This window comes from Chiloscyllium punctatum, chromosome 49, assembly GCF_047496795.1.
Source record: "Chiloscyllium punctatum isolate Juve2018m chromosome 49, sChiPun1.3, whole genome shotgun sequence".
NCBI lineage: Eukaryota > Metazoa > Chordata > Chondrichthyes > Orectolobiformes > Hemiscylliidae > Chiloscyllium > Chiloscyllium punctatum.
Window position 1 is genome coordinate 55446967 of NC_092787.1, and position 14094 is coordinate 55461060.

Consider the following 14094-nt stretch of genomic DNA (forward strand, 5'->3'; position numbering starts at 1 on the left):
CTGAAGCAGGTTCTGTGGAACCTTCAGAATGGAGGCATAGGCTAGGGCAAGGGTTATCAAACATTAAATTAATTTGAAGTATGCTTGAGTAACACTGGTGAGTTTGAAGTAAAAGTGAGAAAGGAAAGAAAGGTCCATGAAAGCTAATTGAATTCCATTTCGTGTACTTTATTTCTCAGAAGCTACCCACTCTAGCTGATTATCTTATAATCTCTGGAACAGCCAGTCAGCTTTATTCATTGCAGTCAGAACAATTTTGGATCTGCATTGATGTTCTAACTTGTTCTGTACCTTAAGTTGATGAGCACACAACAGGAAATCATACTGAGAGCCAAAAAAATTCTGAATGGGATAGCAAAATTGAATTTGATTCATCAACTGAATTGGTTTAGAATTAATTTACTCAGAAATAATGTAGAATTGTGTCCAAAGCATTGCAGCTCAAACATAAATAGGACAAAACATATTAAAAATTAAATGAAAGCAGAGATGAGACGTTTCTTGAGCAAATCTGGAGCTATAGATGGACATGGATAGTTGGTATAGTAAAAAAACTTGATCTGAAGTACTCCCTGACATATAGATGAGATCGTAGAGTGTAGTTAAACCTCTCATGTCTGCACTAGCTCTCTGAGGGAACGGTTCACTCACTACCATTCTCCCCAGAACCCTGCACATTATTTTTCTTCTTCAGATAACACACCAATGTTTTTTGGATGTTACAACTGATTCTATCTCCACCAAACTTTCAGCTATGCATTCCAGGCCTTAACCACACACAGCGTAAAATTAAGGATGGGCGGCACGGTGGCACAGTGGTTAGCACTGCTGCCTCACAGCGTCAGAGACCTGGGTTCAATTCACCACCTCAGGCGACTGACTTGTGGAGTTTGCACATTCTCCCCGTGTCTGCGTGGGTTTCCTCCACGTGCTCCGGTTTCCTCCCACAGTCCAAAGATGTGCAGGTTAGGTGAATTGGCCATGCTAAATTGCCCATAGTGTTAGGTGAAGGGGTAAATGTCGGGGAATGGGATCTGAGTGGGTTGCGCTTCGGCGGGTTGGTGTGGACTTGTTGGGCCGAATGGCCTGTTTCCACACTGTAAGTAATCTAATCTAAATCTGGGATCTAGAGGTTCTTGCTCACACTATACCTGTTGTTCAGTCTCTGGTGGCTTGTCTGATATCTATCTACATTGAAGCTGTCTTTACAAGTTCTTGTGAGTCCCAGGGCATATGAAGTGCTGCCATTCATGCTATGGGATGAAAGCAAAGGTATCTGATCTATCCCTGTCTTAGATGATCATCACATGTGGCTTGACGTGGTTATTTCCTATAGGATTGCAATGTCACCGGAGAAGGTAAAAACTTCAGTGAATATAATAGCCATTATCTGGAGTTGACCTTCCCCATCCTACAAAATTGATCTTTGCTGTTTGGCCATTTTCAATTATTTTGTTTTCTTCTGTGATGAGCTTTTTGAACAACCTTTTCCAAGGAGATTATCCCAGCTGAACAGTTCCTATAATTGACAGACTGAGTTTGAACAGGAATTTGTTTTTTTAAATCTTTTTCTTTCTAATTCTTTCTAAACATTTTCTTTTTTTCTATAGTTTATTGACATGCAATTGTTATGCAGAATCTTTACTGCCGTTACTCCTTTAGCTTCTTGAAACTTTGATATTTTCATATCCGACTTGTTTTGGAGTTTGAATCTCCAGATAACGCTGGTGAAATAATCCATTTAGAAAATTGCAACACTTTATGAAAATAAGAGATGCTACCATCCTGTGAATGATCAGGGAAACAACTCTGAAACATTCAAAAGCAGATCACCTCACCTTCTGCCCTGAAACAACTAAAAATCAAGCAACTGGTGAGCTGGTTTGCTTTTGAATTCACCTTCTGAATTCACCTAACAGTAGTCTCATGCTCTGAATGTATTCCAATGCAGCAGACACCTAAAAATATTCTTGCTGGTCTTGAAGGAAGACTTCTATCCTAACCTTACAACAAAAGCTGAAGAGACATAACCGTCCAGTCTTCTTCTGGTGCTGAGTGACTTGTTCAGACCGTAGAGTTAAAATTATGGTCAGGTTCCAAAGATGCCAGGGTAAGGAGAGGTGGAGCTGAAAATGTGTTGCTGGAAAAGCGCAGCAGGTCCAGCAACACATTCTCAGCTCTGATCTCCAGCATCTGCAGTCCTCACTTTCTCCTTAAGGAAAGGTGGAAGCTTATGCCCGCCCCCGTGGCAGGTTGGCGCCAGGGACTCCCCTCTGCTTTTCCACTTCCTCCATGATTAAGTCTATGGTGGGTAAGTAAGCTGATCAATTTTAATTGCCCTCCTGCTAGGCAGGTAGTGTTAAAATTACCACCAAAATGTTCTTACAAACATGAAATGAAATGTTGCCAGGAAATTAAGCGTTTAGTATCTTTGGCTTGAAGTCATTCGTGCTCAGCCATTTGTGTTTTGAAACCTGCTGAGAGTTGCTCACAAAAATTGCTTCTTGGAAGATTGCCAATAGCCTGACCTACAGTGTGCATTGGACGCCACATCGTTTCCTGTTCCACTGTAATTTATGGCGCAAGTTTGTGTATTACATAAATTGCTGTCATATACCTTTCAGGAGAAACAAAGATAATCCCTGATTTTAATCTTGTATGATGAAGCAAATACACTCAAACAGCCAAGAAATCTCAAAGCACCAATTAGAACTTCCTCTGACCAGCTCTGCTGTAAAAATTTACTGTTACTTCCTCGAGATCAGTTCAAGATTAAATCCAAAGAATCTTTCAGTGACTTTGTTACAGAGTGAATCTTATGTTGAGTAGCACAGGGCCAACATTCATCAGCGGGAATGGAACAGCCTTACTCTAGATGTCAGCAACAACAGCTACTGCTGGAGGAGCAACAAACTATGGCTTACAACAACAACAAATTATTTTTATGATTCAGTATAAAGTCTTAGAAATCCTCTGATGCTTCAGTAGGTTTATCAAATGATTATTTGAGTCACTCAAGGCCAGAAGATTTTGGATTTTGTTCCTCTGAGTTGCTTTGTATGGTTTCAACCAAAGCAGTGGTACCAATTACTGCAGTTGATGTCAATGAGGTTGAGAATTGTCATCTCATTCACTGCTTGCAATGATAAACTGGCTAATCTAATTTTCAGCTCCAAAAGAATGGAAAGTCATGTGGCATTTTTAACGGGTGGGCAATTGCTCCACCAGTTTACAACTCGAGTACCGAAGGAGCCATGGCTCCCCCTTGAGGTAGGAGGAGGAAACCATCCCAAATCGCTGCTTAGTAAACTCCATTGGAAGTGGTGCAAAGTATGGTGAGAGTGTGGCTGTCAGGTGGGGCTAGAATAATAGCTGGGTATTTGTTACCCCTTCCTAATTGCCCTGAAAAAGATCATGGTGATCCGTCTTCTTGAATCGCCGTAATCCTTGGAATGTAGATAGACCCACCATACTGCTAAGAACAGACGTCCAGGATTTTGACCTGTTGACAATGAAGGAATAGCAATACAGTTCCAAATCATGATGGTATGTGGCTTGGAAGGGTTCTTAACAACTGACTTGATCTTGTAGTCACTATTTGTTGGTCCAATTCCATTTCTAGTCAATGGTAACCACTAAGATGTTAATAGCTGGTGATTCAGTGATGGTAATACGATTGAATGTCAATGACAGTGGTTAGATTCTGACTTGTTGGAGATGATCATTGCCCTGAACTTGTGTGGCAAAAATATTACTTGCCACTTAACAGCTCTAGGTCTTGCTGCATATTGATGGAGACTGCTTCAGTATCTGAGATGTCACAAAAAGTGCTGATCATTGTGCATTCATCAGTGAACATGCCACTACTGATTTTATGATGGAGGGAAGGTCACTGATGAAGTTGCTAACAAGATTGGTCTCAGGACAATACCCTGAGTAAATCCTGCAATGATGTCCTGGGCTGGGATATTTTACCTCCCGATGACCATGAATATTTTCCTTTATAATAGGTATAACTCCAACCAAAGACTCTAATGCATTCTTGTACTCCCATATTGCATCAAAGTGTGAATACTTCTAAGCACTGAGAGTAACTAACATGGTAAAATAAAACAAATATTTCAAATTTTATCACAAATATTGCGCCTAACTGATTGTTATGATAATAGTCATTTAGACTTTTATTTCCTCAAATAGAAATGTTAATATTGTGTTTTGCATGGAATGGCCCTCACTCATAATTGCTTCCCATGTACAGTTTGTCTTAGATTTAAAAGTGTGCAGCAAATTCAATTTTCATGAAGACAGCAATAAGGACAAATGATAGAAAGTTGTAATTTTCACTATGTTAAAATATGAAGATTCAGTCCATAAAATCATGCCATTATTTCTCTCTAGGGTGAATCACAATAAATGGGCTCAATTGCTGTTTGTAGCCTATTCATTGTTATGTCTCATAGTTCATGAGATTGGTCAAATGCTTCAAACATCCTTCCATATCTTAGAATGATTAGAGTAATCTTTTCTCCTACTGAAAGAAATTTGCTGTTTGCATTTTGCGTATACATTTGAAATCATCGATATTCATTTATTCACTCATGTATCTTTAGTCATTCTAATCAATTGTGCATATTTATCGATCTGTCTGTCTCTTGACATCCATCTATATTGCTAGAAATGTCCTCATAACCTCACTAGACATTCAGTGGAAACAGATTGTAAACTGACTGCTTCCCTTGCAGGTTTTTGCATTTAAGGCTAACATTGGGACAGCATGGTGGCTCAGTGGTTAGCATTGCTGCCTCTCAGTGCCAAGGACCTGAGTTCGACTCTATCCTCGGGTGACTGTATGGAGTTTGCGCATTCTCTGGGTGCTCTGGTTTCCTCCTATAGTCCAAAGATGTGCAGGCTAGGTGGATTAGCCATGGAAAATGGAGGATTACAGGGAAAAGGAGGGGAGTTGGTCTGGGTGGGATACTCTTCGGACAGTCGGCGTGGATTTGATGGGCCGAATGGCCTGCTTCCACACTGTAGGGATTCTATGATTCGAGAACACTTCAGTGGCACTCACTTCTGTGTGAGTGCCACACTGTAGCAATTGATGTATTTCAGATCAGATATTAAACTGTGGCCTAATCTAATCTCTCAATGCAACTTACTCATTAGCACTATCTTGATGAAGAACAGGCTGGTTATCCCTGATATCTTGGCTAATGTTTATCGCATAATAAGCTTCACAAAATCAGTTTACTGGTAATCACTACACTACTGTTTGTGGGAGCTTGCTGTGCACAAATTGTGTTCTGAATTACAACAATGACTACACATCAACAGCACTTAATTGGCTGCAATGTCTTTTGAGACATCCGTTGGTCATGTAAAGTGCTCTCTAAATATAAAGCTTTAGTTTTACTGGTGCTGTTACATAATGTTTTGTAACATTTAGACTTCATATAATAGGAATAACAAAACAGAGAAAGAAAAAAAATACATTGTGAGGCAGCTTCTACAAATTAAAGTTGTTCAATGATTCTTAATAGTCGAGAGTATGTGTGTGTGCGTGTATGTGTGTGTTGTGAGAGTGTGTGTTTGTGTGTGTGTGTAGACAGAGAGTGTGTGTGTGCGTGTATGTGTGTTGTGAGAGTGTGTATCTATGTGTCAAGAGAGAGTATGTGTGTGTAAAGAGAGAGTGTATGTGTTTGTGTATGTTAAGAAAGTGCGTGTGTGTATGTAGAGAGGGAGAATGTGTATATGCAGAGTGTGTCCATGTGTATGTGCAGAGTGTATGTGTATGTGTAGAATGTGCTTTTGTATGCATAGAGTGTGTGTTTGTTTAAGTAGAGAGAGTGTATGTGTATGTGTCTGTGTGCGTAGAGAGAGTGTGTGTGTAGAGAGACAGTGTGTGTGTGTCTGTGTGTAGAGAGAGAATGTGTGCGTGTAGAGAGTGTGTGTGTGTGTGTAGAGAGTGTGTGTGTATATATGTGTGTATAGAAAGAGAGAGAGTGTGTGTATAGAGAGAGTGTGTGTGTCTGTGTGTAGATTGTGTGTGTGTCTGTGTGTATAGAGAGTGTGTGTGTATATATATATATATATAGAGAGAGAGAGAGAGTGTGGGTATGTGGGTGTGTAAAGAAAGAGAGAGAGCGCACGTGTGTGTGTGTGGATGTGTGTGTGTGGTACAGGCTTGTACGTGCCGAGAAACCTGAGACCTAAACCGTCTAGAGTGTAGTTTCTGGCAGGTCACCCATGATGGTAAGGTCAATCTTCCACACAAAGCATGATCCATGAATACCTCATCAGCCTAACTAACACTTTAATACAGTTAACCACCAGGCTGCCTGGCAGATACTGTCATGATACAGCTGCCCTGTTAATTTCCTCAGGACACTGAGGCTGCTGCATGACAGCATGTCTGCAATTTTGCTTAACAACTGTGTTTAGGAGGCTAAGCCTTTCACCATGGAGATGGAGTCAAACAGGACTGCATCATCGCACTCACCTTGTTCACTATCTTCATTGTCACCATCCTCCACCTCACTGGTCAAAACCTGCCCAAGGGACTTCCAATCATTTACCGTAAGGACAGCAGGCTGTTCAACCATAATAGTTCAAGGCCAAGGGCAAGGTCTCCACCAACTCCATCTTTGAGTGTCAACATGCTGATGACTACACAATCACAGCACACTCTGTGGAAGAACCACAATGCATCTTGGATGACTTTACTAAGGGGGCATATAAGCTCCTTGGTCTTACCTTTTACATCAAAAGACTCTAGAACTCCATCAACCACCATCCGACAATCTCTCCACTCTTCCTACAATATGGGTCAACAACCATCCCCTTGAAAATGGGGATCATTTCCTTCTCTCCTCCAAGGACAACATCTATGCAGAAATACAACATCGCCTGAGTTGTGCCAACACTGGAGCCTATGCCCAACACTGAAGAAGGGTCTTTGAAGACCATGACCTACAGGCTCAGACTAAACTTCTGGTCTACAAAGCTATTGTCTTTCCCACTCTGCTATGTGAAGCTGAAATGTGGACTACCAACAGTCAGCACCTTAAAACCCTGGAAAAATCCTGTGGATTATTTGGGAAGGCACACACATTAACAGCAGCATTTTGGAGGGGACCAACATAGCCAGCATCACCACTACAATAATTCAACAGCAACTCCATTGTACCTGGCATGTCATTCCAATGTCCAACTCACATCTCCCAAAACGATCATGTACTTCAAGTTGAAAGAAGGTCAGTGTGCCCCTGGTGGGCAAAAGAAGTGCTTCCAAGATAACATCCGGACCAACTTCAAGAAATTCCACACCCACATCAACATCAACAACTGGGAGGGCATGGCTACAGACTGGAATCACTGGAGGAACAACATCCAGCAGGGATCTCTACGCCTCAAAAGTTATCTGTGCCGTGTTGCTGAACAGAAGCGACTCTTGTACAAGGAGAGATGGGACATCAGGAATGGCCACCCACCACCCCCTCCAATCACCGTTACCACCCACCACCCCCTCCAATCACCGTTACCACCCACTACCCCCTCCAATCACCGTTACCACCCACCACCCCCTCCAATCACTGTTACCACCCACCACCCCCTCCAATCACCGTTACCACCCACCACCCCCTCCAATCACCATTACCACCCACCACCCCCTCCAATCACCGTTACCACCCACCACCCTCTCCAATCACCGTTACCACCCACCACCCCCTCCAATCACCATTACCACCCACCACCCCCTCCAATCACCGTTACCACCCACCACCCCCTCCAATCACCATTACCACCCACCACCCCTTCCAATCACCGTTACCACCCACCACCCTCTCCAATCACTGTTACCATGAAACAATATCCACGCTCCAATGTAATCCGTGGATCCCAGATTGGCCTCTTCAGCCACCTGAAGACCCACAGATAGATGTCCTTATGCACAACAATGATACTTGACCCAGGTGATCAGCGATACAGATTTGTGAGAGGTTTGACAGAGGTGCAAAAGATTAACAGGTTTGTATTAGACCCTTCCTATTAGCTAACGGTACAAGGTCTCGGTTTTGAGCAAGAAACATGGGGAGATGTTGAGATAATTTTTTTTTGCAACAGTTAGGTAATGGCTGTGGTAACCTTCTGCCTACACGGACAATGGAAATGGAAACAATCAATGATTTTGAAAGGAAACTGAATGTGGGCCAGCGAAAGTTAACCTGAAAAATGATAGAAATTGGCAGGGTTTGTGACTGATTTGATTGCTCAACGGGGAACTGAATGGCTTCCTTGAATGCCTTAAATGCCTTTCATCTCCCTCTCGTTCTCTCTCTCTCTCTCTCTCTCTCTCTGTGATTTATTCCTTCATCTATTACTTCAACTAAAAAGTTAATCTGGATATGTTAATATGACCACACTGCTCAATACCTTTTCATTTCACAATCTTGAACTGGAATAAATGTATTCGTTTACTGATCCTGCAATTTAAAGACCTTGAAAATGGCTTAACCATGTCGTATAATTGAGGGAAAACTTGTATATGAAGGTCCAGTGTGACAGTTGCCAGCTGGCATTGTTTCATTTCCCTAAACTTGTCAGTTGCAGGATGGCCTGGTGATATTATCATTAGACTATTAGTCTAGTGACCCAGCTGATGGAGATCCTGGATTCAAAGCTCTGTGTCTAAGGGCAGCTCAGTGGCTCAGTGGTTAGCACTGCTGCCTCACTGCACCAGGGGCCCAGGTTTGATTCCCACTTCAAGTAACCGCCTGTGTGGAGTGTTTGCACATTCTTCCTGTGTCTGTGTGGATTTCCTGCAGGTGCTCCTGTTTCCTCCAACATTCCAAAAGATGTGCAGGGCAGGTGAATCGGCCATGCTGAGTTGCCCATAGTGTTAATTGCATTAGTCAGGGGAAACGAGTCTCAGTGGGTTACTCTTTGGAGGGTCAATGTGGGCTTGTTGGGCCAAAGGGCCTGTTTCCATACTGCCAGAAATCTAATCCTGGCAGTCAATATTTTAGGTGGAAACATAGCATTAGAAATCGGACAGAATTGAAATGCCATCCTGTATTTCCTCTTCAGTGGTTAGCTGACATAATGGAAACGATCAGCATTTGCTGGTCTTATTTCAAAATCCATGGATGCTTCCTCTTGCCTCCATGCTGTTGTTGTGTCCTTTTGTTATTATGTTCCATTCTTAGTTAAAATTAACTCTTCAGGTTTTACAATAGTTTTAAGTTGGAGAAATGGGAATATTTAAGAAGATGCAAGCAAAATGTTTTCTTCTATTCAAAGCAGGCCTGGAACAAGTTGTCCTCTTGTTGCTGTTTGCCAAATAGAGTGCGTGCAAATATGTGTCAAAGTTTTGAATGTGACGCTTTAGTTTGTGCAATGTTGAAGTTACTTTATTCTGACTGTTGCCTTCACCAACACTGTCATTATTCTACAGAGTGCCATATATTTTACATTCTTGGCTGAATGGACCTAATCCCTGGTTCCAAAAATAAACTGAAAGGAATCTTCATGGATTTTTCTTTTTCCGCCTGTCAGCATTTGATCTCATGTGTTCTAGATTTAGCCCGTTGGGACTCGTGTACATATTTAGCATGTCTCAGCCACTTTATAAAGTGCAAACATGTAAATGGGAAATACCATCCCATTCATTAGCATTGTTCACTGCCAACCTGCGAAGAGAGAGATCACTCAACAGCTTAGGAAGTATGGTTCTCTGCTGAGCAATTTATGCATGAATGAAAACTGAACACATGTAAAATGCTGGAATGTTGCATCGGTCTTAACGGTTCACCAATTTGCTCATTCAGGTCTAAGCTGTTGAAGCAGAACAATCAATAACACTTATCAATCACTCCGACAAAATATAGTCACTTGTTCCTTTGTACCTTCTTTCTCACGCATCCGGCAACTGTTCCCCTCTCATTTGCTGCCAAATGGGAGTCCGGCAAGTATTTCTTTTCAAATTCACTTAGGGGTACTGAGCATCACCAGCAGAGTGCCGATTCTTAAGTGCCCTGGAGAAGATGATGGCGAGGTGCTTTCATGAACCACTGTAGCCCATGGGGTTTAGGTATACCCTGAGTGCTGATACAGAGAGCTTTGACCCAGCAAGAGTGAAGGAATGCCAATTTTGTTCCAACTGTGTGGTTTGGAAGGGAACATTTTCTGTCTGTTCTGTATTAAATTTCCATGTCCTTTTGTCTCATTCATTTTGGATCTTAGCCGGGGCTCTCTTCCGATTCCTATTCATCTATTCATGATGAATAGTGCTTCTTGGAATAGATGGAGCCTTATTTCTCTTCAGAATTGATGCAATTAAGCTGATCCTGTTTGTTTTATAGACCTTCACTTTTGAATTTGTTCCATTCTGACTTTGCAACTCCCCTGAGTATTACAGTATTGGTTTAGAAAGTATTCACAATAAGGTCATACCACCATATGTACTCCAATACTGGCCTTACCAAGGTCTTGTACAGCCATGACAGGATGTCCCAACTCCTATACGCAATGCTCTGATGGATGAAGTCAAGCATGCTAAATGTCTTCTTCACTGTCCTGTCAACCTGCAATATCATGTTCAAGGGACTATGTACTTGAACCCCTAGGTCTCTCTGTTCGACAACACTCCCCAGGGCAGACCATTAACTGTATAAATCCTACCCTGGTTTGTCTTACCACAATGTAATGCCTCACCAATATCTAAATTAAACTCCATCTGCCATTTCTCAGCCCACTGGCCCAGTTGATCAAGATCCCATTGTTATCTTAAATAAACATCTTCACTGTCCACTGCACCACCAATTTTGGTGTCATCTGCAAACTTATTGATATGTCTCATAGATTCTCATCCAGAACATTTATATAAATGATGATCAATAGTGAACCCAACACTGATCTTTGCAGCACAGAACTGGTCACAGGCTTTCAGTCTGAACAACAACCCTGTACCAGCACTATCTGTCTCCTACCATCAAGCCAATTATGTATCCAATTGGCTAGCTGTCCATGGATCTCACGTGTTCTAACCTTACCTGAGGGACAATCTTTTCACACAGAGAGGGTACATATATGGAATGAGGAAGTGGTAGAGACATGTACAATTACAACACTTAAAAGACATTTGGACAAATACATGGATAGGAAAGGTTTAGAGAGATATGGGCCAAATACAGCAAATGGGACTAGTTCAGTTTAGGAAATCAAGTTGACATGGACCAGTTGGACAGACGGGTCCATTTCTGTGCTGAATGACACATGATTCACCCATCTCTATCTAATTCACTCAACATACCCCTCTTTTCCTTTCTTTCTCCTGTTCTTATCAGGGAGAAATTTTGAGGAGTAACTTCAATTTGTATTCTGCGCTGTCAGCAATAGACCCTGACTTGCAGTTGCCATTAAATGAGCTCTTATGAAGTACATTTGGTCATGTTTTCTCATCCCAGCATGTCCTACAAACAATTCCAGAAAATATGGAACTGTTCTTGGGCAAATGAAACACCTATTCAAGGGCCCCTCTGGAGATGTTTTAGATGAACTTCAGTTGCTGGGCATCCCGATACAAACATTCTACCACCACGCTGCTCTGTTTACTGCTACATTCAGTTCATATGGCAGCAGATGCTACACATTAACAGCAAGATTTCCAATGAATTCTTTTTTGAAGTGAAGATGAAGAGAATATATGACTGGTTGTGGTAAGATTGTCACTGATCACACTGTCATGCATTCACTTGTAACACAGCTGGCAACACACTTGCCTTGATGGCCCAGTGTGTTATATAAGTATTCATCTGGATTCCATTGTGAAACTGTGAAAAATTTCAGAAAAAAACATCTGAGTTTGTTTTATCTTTCAAATCCATTGGAATCTAAGCAGTCTAAAGATATTGACCAGTAACACTTTGCCTAACACTTTTCAATTGGATTAAGTTCCACTTACACACCAGCATTTTGAAAAATGTGTTCCTAATTTTGAATTCCGTGATAAGAAGATTTACAACTTTGATTTCTGTTAGTTCGTATTCATACAGAAAAACTATGTCACTTGTGCTGGCATACATCTAAAATTCTAACGTGAACTCGGAAACAGAAAAATATTGTACTTTGGGGATTATGAAACGTAAGCACTGTATTATTTAACTTTTTGGGAAGGTTGTAAAGGTTCTACAAACTGAATTCCATTCCTCCCTCCATCATTCCTCTTTCACGATAAGAAAATTCTTATTCTTGTTTGTGTCAAACTGGCTGAGAAACCAGAATTTAAAAATCCCAAGGGACCAATAATTTCCTACAACAGAAAAAGACAGAAATTTGAACCCATTAATTGTTCAGTGGGCTGTTCTACTGAGAGTGCACTTACATGTCTTCGAACCTTCGGCTCAGGTCTTTCACCATGAATACCGGTCCCTCTTTAAATGGTGGATCCCGTATGACTTTGTATTGGATTGGTGTACATTCTTTGCAGACAGTGTTTTGAGGTGCTGAGGTCAGCATGGCAGCGTCGATTTCCAAATGTTCATCCAGTGTGAAGATTTGGATTCCATAGACCTCCTCTGTCACAGTGAGCTTGACCGTAATGGGGACGTCACAGAAGACGTTTTGCGGTCCGAGCGAGATTTCCTTCCCGCTCACAGTCAGTAGTTTAATATCGTGGATGGCTCCATGAGCAGTCCATTCAGTGAACGTGACCCAAATGGTCAGAGAATCGGGAATCAACACATGGCGGAATTCTAATTCCAAGTAGCAACCCTGAGGCTCCGGGCAAACCGGAGGAACCGTCTTCTCATCAACACCGGCATCTGGGCTCCAAGTTCGGACACTGTTTTCGCAAGGTTGTTCTACATCAGGAGGCCCTACAGAGAGAAAGGAGTTTGAAGAAGATGAAATCATCCAAGTACTCCATTAAAATCAATGTCATAAAGTCATAGAGTTACACAGCATGGAAACAGAAACTTCAGTCCAACTCGTCCATGCCAACCAGATATCCTAAATTAATCAAATTCAATGTTTCATTCTTTATACATATAAAAAGCTTGAAAACTTGTCAATTGAGGGTTAAAATCACAGCTGCACAGACAAACATAACACACAGACATCACTTTAATAAAACTTTGTTAACCACTGACTACTGAACAAAGTTCATTCTGTAAATTGAGGGGGACCAGTATCCTACCAATCTGATTAGTACATCAATGCACAGTGCTGTCAGAAAGATTAATGGGTGATACTTGTTGCCTGTATTCTATTGAAACTAATGCTACATGCATATAATTCCTGTGCCTATTCATTTCAGGAAATACTTGTCCATTTCTTTTGCTTGCTTTATTTTTTTCCCCTCATTTCATTTCTTTTACACTCTAACGAAAGGGTAACTTGGGGCCTTGAGAAGGGAGGAGGCGTAAAACAATGTGCTTAGAGATCACCCCAGCACAGAAGGACGAGTTTCATCCAAGTAAGATAGATGCCAGAGGGAAATTGTTGCATTTAATTGCTGGCAATGGCTCTTTTGAAGCTTAAATAAATGCTAGTTTAGCTTCACATGAATAACACACATTATTAATGTCTCTGTGTTCCAAAATGTATTGTTACATAAGGACATTATCAAAGTACTGCAACATATTTAGAAAGAGCAGTTTCAAATATGTTTCCCTGAGCACATGCAAAAAAAATTCCGACAAATTTCTAGAAGCATTCGAAGGTGTCTCTCGACTGTCCAGGTCAGCAGGCTAATTAGGTTCCAAACTAGCAGACGCGTCTATTAGCAATATTATTTGTGTTGACACCGATAATCTACAGATAGAGATCCTGGAAAAAAAGGTTAACAATTGGTCCTTTTACTTTCTGGCTCCAGCTTTCTTAGCTGGGAATCAATCCAAAATGGAATATTTTCTTCATAGTTTTTTAAGAGATCTGGGAATTAGCACAATGGATATCTAAAGGCACACTGTCACATCAAATAGTATGATTTAAGCTTGCTTAATTCATCAAGTTTCCTTCTCTAAATAGTCTGCTGTTGTGCCACTGCAAGCAACAATGGGAGGATGCAAGAATGAAGTTAAACTTTTAGATTCC

The 14094-nt window shown here is 41.4% G+C and overlaps 1 protein-coding gene across 7 annotated transcripts in view; it reads right to left on the reverse strand.

Moving 5' to 3' along the window:
* LOC140469200 (pappalysin-1-like) overlaps positions 1-14094 on the reverse strand; it is a 323835-nt gene that overhangs the window by 225810 nt on the left and 83931 nt on the right. For all 7 annotated transcript variants that reach the window (XM_072565489.1, XM_072565488.1, XM_072565487.1 and 4 more), the window contains exon 7: positions 12383-12875. In XM_072565489.1, the coding sequence (XP_072421590.1) occupies positions 12383-12875 (493 nt within the window). The remainder of the gene's footprint in view (positions 1-12382; positions 12876-14094) is intronic.